This window comes from Adiantum capillus-veneris, chromosome 2 (assembly GCF_014529385.1).
Source record: "Adiantum capillus-veneris isolate H3 chromosome 2, ASM1452938v2, whole genome shotgun sequence".
Taxonomy (NCBI): Eukaryota; Viridiplantae; Streptophyta; class Polypodiopsida; order Polypodiales; family Pteridaceae; genus Adiantum; species Adiantum capillus-veneris.
The window spans coordinates 132,706,687-132,721,799 of NC_140932.1; the positions used below are offsets into that span (position 1 = coordinate 132,706,687).

A 15,113-nucleotide genomic window follows, 5' to 3' on the forward strand; every position below is an offset into this window, starting at 1 on the left:
CCTTGAGACAATATTTAATAATGAGAGTTGAATCATTTTTTTACATTAAAAAAATAACATCATAACCATAAATTTTCAACGCCAAATCCCAAAACCCTAACCACATACTCATCTAGTCCAAATAATCCATCAATAGGATTAAATCATGGACCAAAATTGCATCATAGAATGTGGAGCCAATCGTTTTTAACTAAAAGCATCTCGCCACACCAAAAAAAAAATTATAGCAAAACAAAGCATAGAGTCCATCAACAACAATAGGACAAAGTTCGAGATATAATTAACTTCAAAACATTACACAACATCAAACTTAATTGACACCGAAAAAGTTGGCAACTATTATAGTATTCAAGTTATTTAGCCCATAACAAAGTGTGCTTGACCTCGACATACATTAAGTCACCCAAACTATCCAATCCCGTCAATGGTTCCGCACGCCCCTGCAGAAAACAACAAACTGTTAAACAAACAATCAACCGGTAGAAAGCAACAACTCAAAAAAAAAAAATCTCTTTAAAACATACCGAAAATTAACACAAACTGCCGGTGACGAGGTACATGTGACACCAAACCGCCATAGATCGGCAGGCGAGATGACACAGCAGAGCAACGCAACACACTGCAGCAAGCCTGCACAGCAGAATGCCCCGATCCACCACAGACCGACGGAGAAGACGACAATACAGCACGGCAACACCGGAAACAGTAGCAGCAGAACAGATCGGCGTCCAAGATCCATCACAGGCCGACGGAGGAGACGTCCTAACAGAGCAGCACAACCCCAATGCATAGAGCAGCACGACACAGAACAGAACGGCCCAATCCACCATAGACCGACGAAGAGGACGGCAATGCAGCACGACATAACCAAAAACAACAGCAGCACCACAGATCGGCATCCAAGATCCGCCATAGATCGGAGAAGGCAACGTCCAAACAGAGCAGCACGGCCCGAATCCACAGAGCAGCACGACACCACATGTTCAAGTGCCACTTCAGATCGGCGAAGGAGACGAGAAAAAAGAGCAGCACAACCCCGAGACATGGAGCAACATAGCACCAAGGCACGGCCCCAATCCACCATAGACCAGCGAACCAAGAACACGAGGCACCCGCAGAGAAGCACAGCAGAGCACAAGCGCGGCCCAAATCCGCCATAGATCGGCAAGCAGGACGACAAACCACAGCAACGCATGACTGCGGAGAGGCAGGGCACTGAAACACGCCCAACAGCGCCATAGACCAGCGAAAAGAACCACGCCACACAAGCCAACATGTTCTCAACAACCCCATGCAAGAAGCAGGACAACACTACAGGAGCAGAGCAGGACAGCACAGCAGGAGCGCGGCCCAGAACCGCCACAGGCCGGTGAGCAGGGCGATATGCCCCCATGGTGTCATGCGTGAACGACAACACTACGGGAGCGGAGCAGGACAACAGAGCAGGAGCACGGCCCAGAAGCGCCATAGGCCGGCGAACAGGACAATAGAGAGCACCAAGACAACAAGCAGAGGCACCCCATGCGCAGCGCAAACCTACGACCAAGAACCGCCATAGACCCGCCTTGAGCGTTGCCTACCCTACTAAGGGGCTCATGAGCCCTAACCCTAAGGAGACCTCCACGAGGCTCCACTCCAAAAGAGGGAAGAATGATAACCAAGGCACTCATTATAAGGCCCTCCCACCAACCCCACTTTAAGCCTGGCAGCTTCCAGCTTGCACCCAACGTCCACCATTCGGAATCCAATGCACCTATCTTCTCAAGAGCCACTCAAAACAACATACTTTAATTTTTCTTTTCCACACTTATTTATAAAACCCATCTCATATTTTTCCCTAAGAAAAAATGCAAACCACCACTATGACCTTAGCCCTTTGGGCAGGCCAAAAAAACTAGAAGATGCTAAAACTACTCTCTACTGTATTAAAATTCAATACTTAAAAGATGCCAAAGCATCTTGCAATTTCACGCAACCTTTGGTCCACTCTATGAAAGGATGCACATAGTCGCAGGGCAAGCTTTGTGCAAGGACGCACACAATCGAATGTGGACCCTCATGCGTTCACAACACTCTCGCAGGCAACATTGAGCGACCACACTCGTTCATGCATGACAGACAAAGCGAGAGCTTCCGCCCGTGCGTGTAGAGAGAGAGAGAGAGAGAGAGAGAGAGAGAGAGAGAGAGAGAGAGAGAGAGAGAGAGAGAGAGCATTATCCACATGAGAGGAGGAGGAGGAGGAAGCATTGGCTTCATTAGTCATAAAATTTTCGCCATGAGAGTGGTCATATTAAGTATACTATCTAGGAGACAACTCTATATTGTGTGCTCCTTCTCCAGTATGTCCGGCATTTGTATCTTTTGAAAGCTCGTATCTTTGTACTCAATTGTAAAATGTAAATTTGAGCCCAAATTATGTTAAATTGGTGCTAAAATGGGGTTCTGTTTAGATGCCTAAGCCTATATGCCTCTAATTGATGTAAAAAATTCCACTTAAATCTCCCTAAAAGTATTACTCAAATATGTAGATGACCGCAAGCCATAGTTCAAAAGGAAGCAATGTAGGCAATGTGAGAGGCAAAGAGTGGCTTGTGCTAGCACTTAGAGGGGATCTTTATATAGTAGGCAAAAGGGATGTGTGTGTGTGTGTGTGTGTGTGTGTGTGTGTGTATAGCAAGAGAGCTAGACAACCCATTATGGCGTTGCAGTTAATAGCGCCAACAAATTTAGTGTCATTGGAACGGCTTGGAATAGCCTTGTAGAACAAACAATAAATCTCACACACACACACACACACACACACACACACACACAAAGCTACATTCAGATTGTGTGAGAAAGCATTGCCATGCAATCTTTTCTAAGGCAAGGCTTGTTCACACCATTAGCCGATGCCATTAAAAAAAAGGCAACTATTTTGCTACTGCTTGTTTGACAAAATACTAACAAAATGATTTTGCGGTCTAACCCATCAAGCATAAAGCATAGAAAAAGTAATTTGAGACAATCCAATTTCTGGAGGGTTTGGTAAGGCATATATATATTTTCTAGCAAATCAAGAAATGATGTGCATGACCTACGTCCAACCTCAAACCAGTTTTCTTGGCCGTCTCAACCAAGCTTGAGCAATGACTAGTCATTAGGAGTGCTTTTTGTCTCCAGAGATAGGATAAAATTTGTAGAAAAATCGAGCGGGTTAGTTGTAAAAGGTTTATGACTAACTTTTTCAAATTGAACTGGTGTGTGTGTGTGTGTGTGTGTGTGTGTGTACCCACCCTATCCCAGGCATCCAAACACTCGTGAGGCAGCAATCCCCATGAGAGGGGGCCTACTACCTCATCAAATAAATGAGAGTATCAATGTCAAACATGATTTCAGGCCAACTCTCGTTAGTAAGGGATTTGATAATGATATTAGTAACATCTTGATTTCGAAAATGATTGGACCATATCTTATTTCATGATATGAGAGTTCCCTCAAAGGCTATGTAAGCTATTGTTAATAAGGAGTACAAAATTAGATGCACTATGTTGTCCTAATCTTCCAAGAAGGTCAAATTAACGCGATTCTAACGAGATGCTGCCAATGCTTTGAGGAGAAAACGGGAGAAGATGACACGTGTAGGGGAGGCGCAGAGAGAGAGAGGGAGTTGTCTGTCAGGCCAACGGCAGAGAGAGAGAGAGAGAGAGAGAGAGAGAGACGCGTGTATCCATTGTTGCGCGAGGTGTTTGCATGGAACCAGGAGTGAGATAGGCCCCAGGCCAGAAGAGCACGCAAGAGCATGATCACGGAGTGCGAGCTGCGAAAAATACACAGCAACGGGACTGAGTTGCGCAGTTGTGTGGCTCGATCCTAGTGAGAATTGTGGGAGCTTGGATTGCAGCTCGTGCTGAGCTGCATGTGTGAACAAGGAGAAGTAGGGGTTGCAGGAGCGGCGATGGTGTGGGCGATGGGAGAAGCCGTCGTACTGGCGAGCTGGGGCAGTGTGCTGCACAGGGGTGGGGGAGTGTGCGGTTACTGAAGGGGATGGCGGGCAGACGAGGAGTGATCGCGACAGGCGAATGACTTTGGCTTTGAAAATAAGAGATTCGTTCAGAATCTCAGCAACAAATTAATTAATACATGAGTGAATGGACCCAATATGCTGAGGCAATTTTTGAGGGAGCTTGAAAAGGGCTTTTTGCTTTTTATTTTAACAAGCTCCACTGGGATTATATCCAGTTTATCCCTCTTCCAACAAAGTTTGACTCCAGAGTCACCATTGTTAGGAAACTTTCCAAGTTAAGGTACACAACATTGGTCTGGAAAGGGTAGTTATTGACCTCAAATTGAGATATAAAAGATGGTTCAATTCTAAGCCAGTTGGGGTTTGGTTAAATGAATAATTGATACTTAGAATATCATCCATGTATCTCAAGGTTTGGTTAAATGGTATGATTATTTTAGTTAGCTCATGATAAGTGAGATGCTTCTAATACCATTTGTACTCAAAGAAGGCGAGGTGAAGGTTGCACATAAGTGACAAGCAGAACAATCCCATTAGGATTCCTAGAAGTTGATTAAAGAAGATAGAACTTCCAGATTGCACAATGCTATGGTCAAATACCCAAGCAAGTAGTTTACATAAGTCAAATCAATCAAAGTGAAATAGTGAAGGTTTCTTAAAAGTTTGTATCCGTTTCGTTTCATAAATAAGGGAGTTTTTTTCCATCCTAGACTGGAAAGCAAGGTTGATTAATTCTTTTAAGATCTTCAAAAGGACAAATTGACCATTTAGAGGATTTTTTTTGTAACATTGTGTGATGTCTACAGAAAACAAAGAATAAATTGGTGGGTGGTGAAAGATTTATAAACGCATCGGAGGAGTTTTTCATCAACCAAATGTTGTTGATTGACATATTAAGAAATATTTTGAAAACTACTTGTTTCATCTCACAAAGATGAAGAAATTCTATCAAGACAAGATTAAGATAGGAGGTAATGTCCCTATTGATTTTCATAAAAGATGCCAGTATATGCATGAGAAATCCAACGGAACTTATGTTTATGACGTTTATATGTCATAAGAGGACAAATATTTTACTAATTGATGTAGGATATCTAGAGGTCGCAAGTTCATCCTTGACTTGTGTAGTAAATGAAAATTAGGGTGGTTAAGATAAAAAACTCCACAGCATTTGAGTCTTTCCTTAGCTCCAAGCCATAACTAGATTTTGACATAACTCCTTATCTATACCAAAAATCTAATATTTTTAGTGCAACCTTGTATCTTACTCAAGAATCTAGTGACCAAAAATGGGAATTTTCTCAATCTCATGAAAGAAGGCCAAACTTCATATCAAAGAGTTTTGCAAAAATAAAGTTTGGGTGGGTAAACATCAAAACACTTATTGACAAAAAGACAAAGGGTTATTAGGATCTGAAATGTGGCCAAAGTACTCCTTTGAGAGCTACTTATGAGGACCTATAAGAGATCATAAATCAAGTAACAGCCTAATTTGCGGACTTCTTTTTTTCCCTTGAGTAAAACTCCTAGCATTTCCTCCTGAGAAATTGAAGGCAGATTAAGTTGGAGCTAGCATGGAAGTGTATGACCCACTAGGGGAAGTAAGAGAAAGAGGTCTCTTCAAAGAGGGGTTATCTTCATCATCTAAGCAAGGATTAATCATACTTTGAATAGCCTTAACCAGACGACAAAGCCTCTATATGATGCCAAGAAAGTGTCTGCTTCATCTACTTTGATTCTTGGAGAACTTCAAGCATCATGTTTCTAAATTGCATAAATGCAATATTAGGCAAGCACTAATGGCCTAGCATGCATGTCCACCCAACCAAGAACAAAATAAGGAGTGATGATATTCATTTTCATTACTCTAGAAGATAAGGGTCAAAATGATCGAGAACATACCAAATGGCATAATCTAACCACATAATACTAGACCCACATGGAGCTCTACTGTCCAAGAATTTATAGGCACACTTGATATAACGTTGATAGACGTTCTAAGTAAATTTTAAATAGTATTTCAATGTAGCTTTAAAGAAGACCATAGCTCCTTTGGTTCGGCCATAAAGTCTTGCGACGGCTGAAAAGAATTTTGGTGTATCCTAAATTCTCATGGTAAAAAGGGCTTTTACTAGCTCCCTTTATCTAAGAATTGTAACCTTTTTAGCACTTTAAGATGGCCTTTCTCAAGTGATGTAGTTGGGAGGAGCCTAGCAAGGAATAACAAGGTCTCCATTCGGATAAGTGCTACGAAACCTTTGTTAGGAAGGGCCATAACTTGTGTTCAATGCCCATGGGTTTTACTGCCTTTGAGACTTTGACAAGATCTAACAATCTACCTTCAATAATAGCACAAAAATGTGTCTAGAAATCCTTGGTTGCTTTCAAAACAATAGGATTGCAAGAAAAGCCACTAGTAGGAAGACTAGGGGTAGCTAGGGTAGTGATGAAGGAGGGTTGAATCCATAAAACCTTTTCAAAAGTCTGATCCATTGGAAGAAAGGAAGCAAGCTCCTCACTGTGAGATTTTGCAAGGATAGGGAGTTGAACAATGTAATCTATATGGACCTTGTTACCCTCAACAAGGTTCTTATCAAGATCAACCAGTAGCTTAACCTAGTCATTAATATAACTTGAAGAAAAGAGCCATGTGAATTAGACAAAGTAGAGGCGAAAATCCTACAAGGGGCATTCTCATCATTGATACATTTCAACACATAAGAGCTAGCATGTGACAAAGTATCCATAGGGTTTCTTGGCTGCCTCATATAAATAAGGCCCTGTTCTAGGGGAGGATTCAATAGGGCCAAAAAGTTTTGAAAACATAGCATGTTGTATCCTTTTAACAATCTTTTCTCTTTTTAAGGGATCATAAATGACCCGCATGCGAGAAGTTTGCTTGAAGTTTCTTTTAACTTGACAAAATCAAAGGTTATGGTCAAAACATATTGCAATAAAGGTCGTCTTCCCATCTTCCTTTAACACTAGTCAAGTCAATAGAGAATATGAGGACCATGAGAGAGGACCCCAATTTTTGATATCTCCTGAGGCCATACCACCAACTAGAGCTCAAAATCCGGAGGGTATTTTGCTCAGAAGATCCAAAAACAAAAGTGATATGAGTCAACTAAATAGAAAATATGTTACAAATGACAACCGACAAAAGACAATGAAGTGGTTTGTATAAAATCCAAGATTTAGTATGAGTGATGAGTAATTCCCAAAACAAGCTGTTTATCTATAGTTATAGATCTTCAATCTTGTTTGAACAACATCCATCTAAAATAGAGAAAAAGAGAGATCTTCATCTGCATCCATACAACAAAAGACAACTATTTGGCAGTCTTTTATGCGTTTTCCAAGCCTCAACAAACTTTTTACTTGCTATCAATGTCACTTGCATTTCTGAGTTCAAACTATTCAAACAATATGCTTTCTCATAATAATGTCTTTAGTTAGTCTTTTTTACATCCTTTCCTATTTATACACATATTCAAGTATCCAAACTGAAAGCATAAAGAGGGTTTTAAAAGTAATCTACTTAATACAACCAAGGGCTGAATTTGATGTCATAGCCCAAGTCAATTTTAATCAAACAAACTCTCTTCCCTATTTTTGCTAGGCCATATCACCCTATAAACCATCCCATGAAAAAATATCTACTTAAGCCAAAGGACAATCTCTCTATATGGAGGCATGATAATGCTACCATAATCAATTTTCCATCATTTTTGCAAAACAAAATATTAGTACTCAAGCATTCACGGACAAAAATCGGAGTCGTATGCCCCTAATCAAAACGTATAACATTCTTGTGCACCATACTTGGCAAAGCACTTAAGTCCCATGCTAAAACAATAAGACATTATCAATAGAACTAATAAGCTTGCAAGAAGGAAACCACTTTCTTGTGCCTTGAAAAGTATTGCGATATCACTGTTTCAAATATGCACCCTAATGGGCAAGATTTACAACATGAGGTTAGTATAAAACCCAATAGTATGATTTTATGTTTTAGTGGTCGCCAAAAAACAAGGTAATATCAAAGGCATCTACCACCAACTTCCTATATAGTATTTTGCACATGGGAAATCCCAATGTGGAAAAAACAAAGATATCAGATTGAAAATCTACTATGCAGATCCTCGTACAAGGGTAAAATATTTATCAACTTCCTATATAGTATCTTGCACATGGGTAATCCAATGTGAAAAAAAAAGATACTGGATCAAAAATCTACTATGCAGGTGCTCGTACAAGGATAAATATATATACAAAGTTTTTTGAAAGGACCAATGTGTGCGTGCATGTTGTGCGAGCAAGGAGAACAAGTGCCGATGTGGGTGGAGCTATCCTCACCAACTTGTGACAGTCCCTTACTCTTTTACATATAAAGAAGAAGTAATCCTAGTGTACAATGGTTCATCAAATGTTTATGGCGTATCCGATCCGGCGTAATAGGCACACACTGCCTTTATCTCAACAACGTCCCACTTAAAGGTGAGTGTGCCGATAAGTGGACCTACTATAGGATCTAATAGTATGTACAAGAAGAAAAAAAAGAGTCTTCTCTCAACCTATGCCGACTGGCCCTCTCAAAATATATACATGCCATTGTACAAGCTCTAGAAATGTGCGAAAGCACAAATCTATGCTAGAATGTGCACAAATATCTTGCAAGTATCCCATAATGACCTACACAGCTCCACGCTAGTATCAGTCACCACACGACTGACAAAACCCATCGAAAATGCTCCCACTATAGTTGCTACCTTGGGTCTCGACACCACTCAAAGGTTGTACATGAGACTCTCAAAGGGCAACGATAAACATGCGATCTCTGCCTGCTGGCTACCATATCATTGCTACATGCATGTGTGACCTCTGTCAATGTATCCATGGAAGGCACCTCAATGCTATATGCATCAGAATCTCCATCAAACCGAGTCATGTATGGATGCATCAATCCTAACTCTGGGGTAAATCCTTGCTCCCTCATCATCCATAGGGACTAGATCCACATATCCTAGCATTACCATATCAGCCTCTAGCATAAGTATATCAAACAACCATACATTACTCATCTCCATTGTAGGAGGCATCTCTATCATAGGAGGATAAAATAATTGTGTCTCCCTAGAGCATGACCTCTTTAACTCTCTATCCAAACATGTTGCACACAACACTCTGGAGATCATCATTGCAAAAGAGATTCCTCTCTTCGCTCATCACTGACATGTGTACAACATAATAGAGATTGTCCTGCCTCATAACTATCTCATTGAGTTCAGACTATGTATCAATTGAGAACATACATGACAAAGTGTGTACAATGCACCATTGAGCCATGACAAGCAAACTTCTACTGCACCATCAATGTCATATATTGAACTATCAGTAAGATGCACACGACCAAGTCTCTCACAAGAAAAGCTACTAAACCACTCACGACATAACATGACACGAAAAGCAGTGTCATCATCTAGTAACTAACGTGGAGAAAATGTGCAAATCATAGACATAAAATATACGGAAGGTAAACTAGAGGCAAGAGTGACATCACCGTCACTAGCATAGCCGACCACTAGAACCACCTCTATAACTTGTGTCACAACCACATATGCATCTCATATACATCTCCTCAACTGCCTCATACGTATGAAGCAATGCCATCTAATGTGCCATGTGTGATCACAATGCCCACATCGCATAAATCGGCATGAACAAGACCTCCATTCATCACAAGTCATCTTTGTTGACTTTAAAATTCCACATATATCTGCTATATGAATGTCAAGAAACCAAAATATGCATATGCATCTAAGTGGGAGATCATTTGACCAATATGTCACATAGGCATAATCATCGCATATGCATAAAATAGTCCTATGAAAGATGTATATTATAAAAATCCTCAATTCAACATAAATCCATGCATATAATACAAGAGATATGCAAGCACAAAAAGCCTCACTAAACCAAGTGAGCTCAATCTGGGATAAACAACTCTCAAGCAAGCATAAAGCGCATAACCATATATGCAAGTAATGAGCAAACACAATGCTCAACACACATCCCCCAAAACTGATTGCAAATTCTAATAAGTGTGAATAATTTGTACATGTTACTTGTAGAATCTACTAGAGCTTAAAATTGGCTACTTGTAACCCATAGCCGGTTCATAAATATGCAGGCCTAGAAGAGTGCCTACCTAAAAAACCTATCCATGTTTGAAACAGCCATATGCAAAGTGAGAGAAAATTCAACCACTATGTGAGAGAGGGATAAACCACGAGGAAATTTTGGCAGAGTTCCCTTGTACAAGGAGCAAAATCTCAACTCGAAAATAGAAAAACAATGCAACGTTTGTGTGTGTGTGTGTGAGAGAGAGAGAGAGAGAGAGAGAGAGAGCAGCCTCACACAACATATCTAGAGTGGCTTGCTTTGACTACTCCGACATCGAACTCTCCCGGCATCGGCTTCTTTGCTAGCATTGGTGGCGGATTCGACATATCCGGCCATTCCTCTGGCGTCCCAGACTTGGACTCCTGCAACATCGACATCTCTCCCAGATTCAACATTCACATCCTCAGATTTGACTCTTGGCAATTGACACATTTATTGAGTACTCCAGGTACACATCATAGTGCACACATGATTTGTGCCCGTAGATTGTGACACACAGACACACACACACGCGCGCACACACACACACACACACACTCTCGAACTCAGAGATAAAATGCCGCATTTGTATGAGCAGATGGTGCTCTGGGGCCGTTTGATTTCCCGAGAGGACCATAGCTTGGAGACGGAGATTTCAGAACTAGCACGACAATTGGTGTTCCAGGTTTGTGCTTATTGATGGTTGACAGACACTGTCTGGCCGAGGCGTAGTATAAGTCTGCGTCAACACTAAAAGTCGAGTACAGGTTACACATCATAGGGAGCATTGGTTTATACTCTACATGCACTGGTTTACAGATTATGTACGCTATCTATGGTTTTGTTAGCGCATGGTGGTTGTCGGCTACTCAGACACAAGAACTGTTGGATGCATGTACATGGATTTTGGCAGAAGTTTTTGCAACAAATTACAGATTCTGTGGGATATTATGCATGATTTCTCTATATGGCATTGAGGAGTGCCGTTTTTGAGCTCTCTTGAGAGCGATTTTCCCATAGGGATCTGATTATTGCTTGCTTATACTTGACACATGTTTGTGCGATGTTAAAATGGGTTTAGTAGAGACTTAAATGTTGACGTACGTTATTTGTGGATACTGTCACTATATGCTTTTGTGAAGACCTTCTTGGCACTTATGGAAGTCTCAACCATCTTTTGAGATTTGGTTTGGAAGATAGTCTTCGTGAGCTTGACTAGTTTTGTGTTTATTTATGATGAGCTTTTGGTGCATTGGATGCCTTGTTGGCAGTCATTTTTGGATCTATTTGGTGATCGGGTTTATGCATAGTGATCTTTATTTGTGTCGATTTATGGTCTTATGTACATACTACAGATATATGTATCTATAATTTCGAAACATCTTTAAAACAGAGACAAAAATGGCAGAATAGCATTTTTGATAACGCTTACGAACATCAAAAATATGCAGAATAGCATTTTTGAAAACAATGTTTTTTTTTTTCTCACATGCATCGACAAAAAGAATTTGCTGATAAGGACTAAAAACGTATTGCATTTGTAGCTCTACACACACTCTGTCAATAAACCGTTGTCAATGAGCTGCAAGGCTCGAGAAAAGATAGGTTCGCTTTATCCAAAGCTTGTTCAAAATGAAAAAAGACCGGTTTAAATTTGGACAAGAAGGTTCTCAAGCCGGTCCCTTGCCCCCAATCGTACCTAGGTAGGTATACGGTGCCTCTCGAGCAGAAGCTCATGATGTTATGCATTGTATGAAAAACACTGAGAAAGACCCCATTTTCCTACATAAGAAAATTTCTAAATCTTCTTGTGTATATATAGTGAGAGTCCCTTAGTCGTTTACATATAAAGAACTAGTACGGAGGCAGCCTCTCTCTCTCTCTCTCTCTCTCTCTCTCTCTCTCTCTTTTAGAATCTAGCCTTCATCTCCCAGCTTGCGCCAAGTCTAAATGAGACTCCCTTCCGCCATATTATGTTAAGTAGATAAGTAATCCTAGTGAGTGGGCGGCCGGACGTCTATGGCGCATCCGACCCATTGCATCAGGAAAACACCGCATGTACCCCATCATTTTTAATGCAGACTATACGAACAAACCTTTGTATCAAGATCATGCATTCCCTGAAGGTTACTGAACAAGGGCAATAAAAAATAGTAGACAATGTATTAAAAAAAAAAACCCCTTTATAGTAACACACCACACACATGGTCTGAGTATATCAAGGATGGTGGATTGAGATGCCCTTGTATATTTGAATATTGAAGGATGGTGGATTGAGATGCCCTTGTATATTTGTTTGTATATTCATATCAAGCCTCTTGTACAAACAAACTACGTTATTCCCATGAGCGGGGTACTTTAAGCCAATAATCAATGGACGAGACAATATTGAATACGTGTAGGTCCCAAAAAAGGGATGGCATAGTTTATTTCAGAACCATGTGCAGGTCCTTAACTCAGGGTAACCCTCAAATAAAACAAAGATCTAGGAGAATCAAACTCATTAGAGAAGAGGTGGGTGACTACCTATGACATAGTCGCCTCCTCCTCACCTTCTTTTTGGAGTTCTTGGTCATGGCATCAGTAGCAACTGCATAACACAATACACGTAATGTAGAAAGGAATAAGTGAGCTTCAAAAGGGTCTCACCTCTTTATAGTGGTGGGGATGGTTGCTCACTCGACCTCCTCTATTTGCTCCATCATCACACAATATTCAGGTGGCTTGCCATGCCTTCTTAGAGAGAGAGAGAGAGAGAGAGAGAGAGAGAGAGAGAGAGAGAGAGAGAAGCAAAGCAGGATACTCATTATACGCTAGTACTATAACCTCCAAGGAAAAATTCAAGCCTAAGGGTGCTTCAAGGAGGGGCCCTTTCCCGTGTGGGAAGGGTCTGCACCCAAAAATAACTATACTCTCGATAGGGTTTTTGAAATCTTGTTTAGAAAAACCTACTTGGTGTACGCAAAGATGTGTGTGTGTGTGTGAGAGAGAGAGAGAGATGGGAAAAACCACCATATTTACATATTGATTAAGGTGTTTCTAAACACACCTTTTTTTAAGAAACATGTCATGCCAAGGTGTGGGCTAATTTCTCTCACTTTCACCTAAAATCTATCATCAAATTCAAATGTTAGTATGATAAAAGAGGTTTGAAGTGTGTTAGAGAAAAGAAAAATAGCTTTACGGTTTAGTCCTAGCTTGCTATGCAGACGACATTTCCATTAGGGGCATTGGTTGGGAAAATTCATTTCTCAAGGTTAAGCTGAGACACACTTTTCCCAAACACTAATATTCAGAGGCTAAACCTTAGTAGTTCACATTTTCGTGTATGTAGGAACTTTTGCATCAGGTGCAATCATCGACGTGGCTAACAATAATCATATTTTATGCATGTTGTGTACTAAGGACAAACTAGATAGAGAGGACAACCCACTCTAGGCATACATGATGCAACATATCCACGTTTCAAAGGGCATTGTCTGAGGTTATGATGTAACTCCAATTTTTTGTGGATGTAGGTTCTACAGATGATGGTGTAGGTTCTAGCAACTCTACTGCCAGCCAAAGTTATTTTTCTTACTATTGAGAAAGCATGTTGTGATGCTAAAGAAGTGCAAGCTCAAGTGTTGATTGCACTTTTCATTGAGTGTTTCATCACTCTATACATTTTCTTACCAGAAATAGAAAAACAGGTATGGGATAGACTAGCTTCTTTGTATGTAGAACATAACTTGGCCAAAATTTCTTAGGTTTGTAAGTATTAAGAACCAAAGATTATTCAAGAGGAGGATGGTATAGATGCATTTCTTTGTGAATATTAAAGACCTCAATGAATAGTTTATTTTCATTGGTGAGGCGTAGTTCTCTTATGCACAAGGTTCTTGGTATTTTACCAAATTCTTATCAAACTTCTGCCTCCACGTAGAGACTTGTGACACATTAGGAAGAAACCAAAATCTAGGAAGTCGAATTATTAAGATTCATAAAGTAATCTAAATCGCCAAAGATTTCATCTCTAAAATCAAAATTGAAATCTGACCAAAAAAACTTTATTATGTAACACACATACAAAAATAGCTCATCATGTAGATCCTAAATCTATAATCTATACTAAAATTGGAATACTGCACCCTTTGACCTACCTTGCATGCCCAACATTCTTAGATAACCATGAAAAGATAGTGTTGTGCAATTAACATGAAAGAGCTGGAGAAAACCTCTCTCTTTGGATGAATCAAGTTGCAGCAATGACCACTTGACTAGAAGGGTAGAGCCCTTGCTAGTGTAGTTTGTATCATCTATATTCATGTGACTTGATCAAGTAGGTCATTAGATGAACTACCGCCTAAGTATCATGCGCAAATTAAGAATTAACTAATGATTGAAAATAACTTTAGTTTCTCTTGACTAAACAGAACATTAGAAGCCCAAAGAGCAAAAGTTCCTCTTAGCACCGAGAGGGGGGACATTAAAAGAGCTACCACCTAAGTATCATGCACAAAGTAATAATCAACTAATGATTCTTACTAATGAAAGTAACTTTAGTTTCTCTTGGCCAAACAGAACATTAGAAGCCCAAAGAGCAAAAGTTCCTCTTAGCACCGAGAGAGGGGCAAAGGGACTTGTGCAGACTGGATGATGCCTTCTTTTGCTTTCAAATGTTGAGGTTCTTTGGGAATCTCATAAAGAAGTTAATTTAGTTTAGTTGTGTAGACCCAGTAGGTGGTTCAACTAGTAGTAATGAGCGTGTCTTAATAGCATATTTATATATCAAGAAACCTCTTGAATGGAAGCAGATAAAGGATCAGTGGCATAAGCAAGGTCCAACAAGCGTAGTGGCACCCTCTAAACCTATTACTAAGTAAAAAGCATCTCAAGGGAATGGCCCAATGTATTGTTAGTTGATTATTTGTTTTTAGGTATTTATTTTACTTATTTGATA

The 15,113-nt window shown here is 40.2% G+C and overlaps 1 protein-coding gene across 1 annotated transcript; it reads right to left on the bottom strand.

Moving 5' to 3' along the window:
* Positions 1-302: 302 nt before the first annotated feature.
* On the bottom strand, positions 303-1,612 carry LOC147463657 (uncharacterized). The gene is made up of 2 exons (XM_086529383.1): positions 525-1,612; positions 303-440 (listed from the first exon to the last, which is right to left on the bottom strand). The coding sequence occupies exons 1-2, from the start codon at positions 1,466-1,468 to the stop codon at positions 422-424; spliced, it is 963 nt and encodes a 320-aa protein (XP_086385509.1). The 5' UTR covers positions 1,469-1,612; the 3' UTR covers positions 303-421.
* Between the last annotated feature and the right edge of the window lie 13,501 nt (positions 1,613-15,113).

Coding starts and splice junctions, on each gene's coding strand:
- LOC147463657 (XM_086529383.1), bottom strand. CDS start 1,468: ATGGCGCTTCTGGGCCGTGCTCCTGCTCTGTTGTCCTGCTCCGCTCCC.